Here is a 6,216-nt window from a genome sequence, read left to right on the forward strand (position 1 = left end):
TTCGACGCGCTCTCCTTCGCCCTCAAGCCCGCGCCCGTCATCCGTCAAGACGTTGAGACTCCTTCAGGACTTGTGGCGAAAGAGCGACTGCGCTCCCTGTTCCCGGGGCATAACTCCCCCACAGCGCAGACGTTCACACTTCCACACCCACAGCGCATCGTCCAAGACCTGTCTTGTGTGTCCTCGTGCCTGGCCTGTGGTGGGGCGGCCTCGGAGGCATCCTCGCCGTCGTTGGGTCGAGCGTCGTTCTTTGCTGCTCCGGCTGAGTTCCTCCCCTCGCAGCTCGCTGCCTACTCGCTGCCTCGAGGGAGGGGGGGAAGAGGTCGAGCGGGCGCCACTGCGCTAGCACGGCGCGAGGCCCCTCCCCGAAAGGCAAGTACTAGCCACACGAAACCGAGACCCTCCCCCCCGCCCCGATCCCCCTACCCCCTTACTCCCCTCCCCCCCTCGGGAGGGCCGAACAGAGGCGCCGGGACCCCGAAATCCCCTCCCACCCTCGGAGGGCCGGACAGAGGCGTCGAGGGGCCACGCTCTTTCCTTCGCATATAGCGGCCACTCTACGGATCGCTGGTCGAGCCACCCGGGGGATGCCCCGCGCGCCTGTGAGCTGTGACCCAGGCGCGAGAAACGAATCTGCGAGGCGTGGCCGCTTATGAGGCCCGATGGGGAGGAGTAGTGGGGCGGACTACGGGGATCGGCCTCTTACACCGCCCTTCCCTGCAGCGAGCCCCTCCAACCCATCTCTCCCACCCACAGCACCCACCCGCCCGCGCGCGCTAGGTCCTGGGTGACGCAGGGGAAAGAAAGAAACCCTGCCGGCGAGCCTGTGGCGGGAACTAGCTAGCCTGGGCAGTCAGTCGGAGAAGGCGCAACTCAGTGCACTGACGGTCGGCCGTCAGAAAACACGTCACACCAACCCTCGCTACCCAACGCGGCCAAAGGATATTCACGAGAACCTCGAGAACGCCTGCGTGATAGGATCGAAAGAGAAACGAGAGTCCCACAAGCAGACGCCACAGCACACGGGCACGCTGCTTGTGTCGCCTCGCGCCTCGTTCGCCTCGTTATGGGAGACATCGGGGCCGAGTTCGCGGCGTTCAAGAGCGACATGCAGAAAAAGGACCAAGCGCTTGACGCCTTCTACCTGCTCGTGTGTGGAACCTTCGTCTTCTTCATGCAGTGCGGGTTCGCCTTGCTCGAGGCCGGCACAGTGCGCTCGAAAAACACAAAGAACATCCTTCTCAAGAACCTGCTGGACGCCTGCCTCGGTGCCATCATCTGGTGGGCGTGGGGCATGGGCGCCGCGTACGGAGAGAGTGGCGAATCGGATGGGAACGTATTCATTGGCACGGCGCCAGACGGCGGCGGCCCGTTTCTCGCGGCCGGCTGGGCTGAAGTCGGTTTTGACCCGGCCAATGGCAAAGTCCTCGCCCTCTGGTTCTTCCAGTGAGTCCTCCCTGCGCGCCGTCGCCCCAGCCGCCACCGCGCAGAGCCACTCTCCGCCGGCATCGCAGCGGCGGCCCCTGACCGCGCCCCTCGCTCCAGATATGTCTTCGCGGCGACTGCGGCCACCATTGTCTCGGGGGCGGTCTGCGAGCGCGCCACGATCGGCGCCTATATCGCCTACACCTGCTTCATCACGGGCCTCATCTACCCCGTCGTTGTGCACTGGGTCTGGTGCGACAACGGCGGCTGGCTAGTGTGATGCGGATGTGTAGCCACTACACCGAGGAGCGGGAGGGGGCCCGGCGTTCATCATCTAATGCGTTTGTGTGCTTTTAGGCTTCCTCTCGGGCGCCTTCACCCAAGACAAGGACAAGACCGTCCTCGGCGGCTGCCTCGACTTTGCGGGCTCGGGCGTGGTGCACTTGACAGGCGGCGTCGCGGCGCTCTGCGGCGCAATCTTCATCGGGCCTCGCATCGGCCGCTTCGACGACGCCGGCCAGCCTGTGCCGATGCCGGGCCAGTCCACCCCCTTCCAGGTCCTCGGCACCTTCATCCTCTGGATGGGCTGGTACGGCTTCAACCCGGTGCCGCCGCCTGCACCCCGGCCTCGCGCCTCATCCCTCACCCACATGCCCTCACCGATTTTGCCTTCTCCAGGGCTCCACCCTCGGCATCACGCCCGCCGGGTACGGCACCATCATGGCGCGCGCCGCCATGTGCACAACCCTCTCCGCCGCCGTGGGCGGCATCACCGTCGTCGGCTTCGGCCGCATCTTCTCAAAGACGTACGACGTGGGCATGATGTGCAACGGCATCCTCGCCGGCCTCGTCTCCATCACCGCCGGCTGCGCCTGCATGCTCCCGTGGGCCGCCTTCCTCACCGGCTTCATCGGCGCCTTCGTGTACTACGGCGCCTCCAAGCTCATGCTCAAGCTGCAGATCGACGACCCGCTCGACGCCTTCGCGGTGCACGGCGCGTGCGGCTTCTGGGGCGTCCTCGCCGTGGGCGTGTTCGGCCACCCCGACTACGTCAGCTTCGGCTGGAACGGCGAAAACGGGGACGTCGCGGGCGAGGCGCACACCGGCTTCCTGTACGGCGGCAGCACGCTCTTCGCCGCGCAGCTCGTCGCGCTCATCATCGAGTTCGCGTGGGTGGGCTGCACCTCTTCGATCCTCTTCTTCACCCTCAAGATGACAGGCGTGCTCCGCGTCTCGGAGCAAACCGAGCGCAACGGCATGGACCCGAGCAAGCACGGCGGCTCCGCGTACAACTAGTCTACTGACGGTCGCTGCCGGCGAGGGCTGTCTCAAGGGAGACGGAGAATCGCAACTCCTCTCGCCGCGCGTGGGACAGCGTGCCTCGGGATAAGATTCGATCTTCCCGCGGGCAGCCCCGCGTGGCAGAACGCGCATGGGGATGCATGGGTTCGTGGAACGCGGGCACTTCTGGGTAGGGCGGCGGAGAATCGCAACTCCTTTCGATCGCCGCGCGTGGGACAGCGTGCGCCTCGGGATAAGATTCGATCTTCCCGGCGGCCCCGCGCGGCGCCGGCGGGCGCGCATTGCTGGGGGCATGTGGGGGTTTGCGCGTGGCATCACTGCACACTGGCATGGCTCAATAAACAAAAATAAAGAAAAACGGACACTCTACAGTCTACTTACTACTTACTCTAGGAGAGGTCCCCGCCCGACTCCCGTGTAAACTGTAATATGCCACACACACACCAATATATCATATATGTATGTATTTAGGCATTAGGGAAGGGGGAAAGCGGAAGCGGAAGGCGAATGTTGGACGCAGGGTAAAAAACAAATCCGCGCGCACCTGGCAGTGTGGCAAACCTCCCCAGACCCCCACCTGTGAAGCTGAAGCGTGAAGGGGCAAGGGCCTGTGCGTACGACATGACATGTTTTGCGAGTATATGGGACAAAAGCGTAGAAAATGTCCCAAAAAGCGTGTCTCGAGTTTGTGGCAGCCCCACAGCCGGCGCGCGCTGCCAGGAAGCACCGCTCGCGGGTCGGCCGCACTCCCCGGCACCCAGGGAGTGCGGCCGACCGACCAGACCGAGTAGGCTCGACGCCGCGCTCGGTGTGGGGCTGCCACAAACTCGCCGCCGAACGTGCCACCGACGGCGTCCTGGCGGAGGTGGTGGAGTTTGAGACCTGAGGCTGCGGAGGTGACGCCTGAGGTACCGGCCCGTGCACGGCGACTCAGCCGGCGACCGCCACGGGCTCAGACGAGACTTGTCGACGCGTTCCGGCTCAGCTTCACCGTGGTCCTCGGGCGTCTGTCAACGTCAGGACCACCCATACAGCTCGCGGGTTCGAGGTCGCAAGAGCCAAGATGGTGGCGTTTGGACATCCCAACCATCACACAAGACAGCCTGTAGGTGGTGGCGGGACGGCGAAGTGTTTGTGGCACTCGGCAGTAGGCACCCGCGGCACGGCCCCGCTGTCGGCTCTCGCGGGCTGCGGAACCGGCCCCAGAGGGGGACGGTCCGGGCGAGTGTGGCAGCTCCTGCGCTAGTATGGGCAGCCTCTATCATAGCACTACTGATCCTGGTCATTAGAGCTGCCAGGGATAGCGTCAGGGGCCGGTAGGAGTCAAAACCCCTCATATTTGAGACATCGTGTCCCATATACTCGCAAAACGAGCCAGCTGTGAACAGGCACACATGCCGTTTTTTTTTACGAGACACGGGTTTCAGTTGCCGCCGCATGTGTACGAAGTACAAGTAGAACGACATGCCCGCTCCCGCTAAGCAAGTAGAAGTAGCACTAGAAACCACACCACAATGTCCGGCCTGACTTGAGGCCACATGCCACGGCTAGAGCACATAGAACACGGGTGAGGACTAGGCAAAGCAGCGGCTCCTGGCCAGCGCCGAGCGGGGAGGGGCGTTGCTCGAGACACCAGAGGTGGGCGGGAGAGGGAAACGGAGGGCGCAGCGGAGGGGCGGGGAGCGAGACCGCCATAGGCCATCATCGGATCACTTCAGGCCGCTCGGGTTTTTCTCGATGAACTGGTTGATCCACTCTGACGTGACGGACTTCGGCCGTTCGAGCGGCAAGCCTGAGGCGGTAGTCGCGGGCTCGGAGGTGGGGCGGGGCGGGCCGCGGCGGTGCAAACGGCGGCCGAGGGCTATCTCTCGGCCATCTCTCGGCTATCTCTCGCCGAGGGCGCGGTCCCAGAACAGCTGCGCGAGGACGCCAAACCCGCGCCCGAGGCCAAATAGCACCTAAGGAAGGGGCGAGTCTCGTTCGGGGCGGGGCCCTCCCTTGGCCGCTGCGGAGGGCGGTGTGCTGCCGTGTAGTAGTCGTACTTGTCGAAGCCATAGTGCATGAGCAGCACGCCGGAGTGCGAGTCGACGTTCGGGTACATGCGGCAAGTTAGGTAGGCGGGCAAGCCCCGCGGCGGGGAGGGGGGGGCGCACGGGTTCTTTGTCTTCCCGTGCTCGGTGAGCACGCCCGGCATCACCTGGTAGACGGTGTTGACCACCTTGAAGAGCTCGTCCTCGGGGAAGTGCCTGGCGGGGTCAGGGTCAGGGTCAGGGTCAGGGTCAGGGTCAGGGTCAGGGTCAGGGTCAGGGTCAGGGTCAGGGTCAGGGTCAGGGTCAGGGTCAGGGTCAGGGTCAGGGTCAGGGTCAGGGTCAGGGTCAGGGTCAGGGTCAGGGTCAGGGTCAGGGTCAGGGTCAGGGTCAGGGTTAGGGTTAGCCCTCGGGGAAGTGCCTGGCGGGGGGCGGCGGCGAGTGGGGCGGGGGAGGGCGGCGTGAGGCCGTCTCGAGGCCGCTTCGGGCGTGGCTCACTTGAGCGCAAACTCGCGCTGCGACGTGTAGCGCGGGTCCGTCTTGCGAAGCACGGCGTGGCCATACCCCGGGATGACCTTGCCGGAGTTGAGCGTGTTCCACGCGAACTCTGTGATCGACTCTGGCGTGACGGGCTTGCCCTCCGCCTTGAGGGTCGCCTGACCAGTCGCGGGGCGGTGCGGTGCCGTGGGTCGAGCGAGACCCCTACACCCCCTCCTCCCTCCGGGGACCCCTACCCCCCCCCCCCTCCTACACCCCCCCCTCCCCCCTCCCTCCGGGCCCCCTCCTCCCTTCCTTCGGCCGCTGACTGCGCCTTCAGGCCGGCAGCCCGAGCAAGCGCCTCCGGGTCGGCGCGTCTGGAGAGCGCCCGAGGGAACCCGCGAGAGGGTCCAGAGAGTGTCCAGGGAGGGTCTAGGAAGGGTCTAGGGAGGGTCTAGGAAGGGTCTAGGGAGGGTCTAGGAAGGGTCTAGGAAGGGTCTAGGAAGGGTCTAGGGAGGGTCTAGGGAGGGTCTAGGAAGGGTCTAGGGAGGGTCTAGGGAGGGTCTAGGGAGGGTCTAGGGAGGGTCTAGGGAGTGTCTAGGGAGGGTCTAGGGAGTGTCTAGGGAGTGTCTAGGAAGTGTCTAGGGAGGGTCTAGGGAGGGTCTAGGGAGTGTCTAGGAAGTGTCTAGGGAGTGTCTAGGGAGTGTCTAGGGAGTGTCTAGGGAGGGTCTAGGGAGGGTCTAGGGAGTGTCTAGGAAGTGTCTAGGGAGTGTCTAGGGAGTGTCTAGGGAGTGTCTAGGAAGTGTCTAGGGAGGGTCTAGGGAGGGTCTAGGAAGTGTCTAGGAAGGGTCTAGGGAGGGTCTAGGGAGGGTCTAGGGAGGGTCTAGGAAGTGTCTAGGGAGTGTCTAGGGAGTGTCTAGGAAGTGTCTAGGGAGGGTCTAGGGAGGGTCTAGGGAGGGTCTAGGGAGGGTCTAGGGAGTTCTAG

At 64.7% G+C, this 6,216-nt stretch overlaps 2 protein-coding genes across 2 annotated transcripts in view; one reads left to right on the top strand and one right to left on the bottom strand.

Annotated features, from left to right (window-relative positions):
* Positions 1 to 1,066: 1,066 nt before the first annotated feature.
* On the top strand, positions 1,067 to 2,977 carry EMIHUDRAFT_467882 (ammonium transporter; the record flags this gene model as incomplete). The annotated part of the gene is made up of 4 exons (XM_005785291.1): positions 1,067 to 1,446; positions 1,546 to 1,688; positions 1,783 to 2,030; positions 2,104 to 2,977. The coding sequence occupies 4 exons, from the start codon at positions 1,067 to 1,069 to the stop codon at positions 2,719 to 2,721; spliced, it is 1,389 nt and encodes a 462-aa protein (XP_005785348.1). The 3' UTR covers positions 2,722 to 2,977.
* Positions 2,978 to 4,138: 1,161 nt separating this feature from the next.
* EMIHUDRAFT_467883 (mitochondrial citrate synthase) overlaps positions 4,139 to 6,216 on the bottom strand; it is a 4,168-nt gene continuing 2,090 nt past the window's right edge. Inside the window, exons 7-12 of the mRNA XM_005785233.1 lie at positions 5,576 to 5,587; positions 5,253 to 5,412; positions 4,881 to 4,973; positions 4,754 to 4,826; positions 4,622 to 4,685; positions 4,139 to 4,519 (exon numbers count right to left, since the gene is read on the bottom strand). Coding sequence (XP_005785290.1) covers positions 4,437 to 4,519; positions 4,622 to 4,685; positions 4,754 to 4,826; positions 4,881 to 4,973; positions 5,253 to 5,412; positions 5,576 to 5,587 — 485 coding nt within the window. The 3' untranslated portion in view covers positions 4,139 to 4,436. The remainder of the gene's footprint in view (positions 4,520 to 4,621; positions 4,686 to 4,753; positions 4,827 to 4,880; positions 4,974 to 5,252; positions 5,413 to 5,575; positions 5,588 to 6,216) is intronic.

The sequence above is a fragment of the Emiliania huxleyi genome (assembly GCF_000372725.1).
Source record: "Emiliania huxleyi CCMP1516 chromosome Unknown EMIHUscaffold_162, whole genome shotgun sequence".
Classification (NCBI taxonomy): domain Eukaryota; phylum Haptophyta; order Isochrysidales; family Noelaerhabdaceae; genus Emiliania; species Emiliania huxleyi.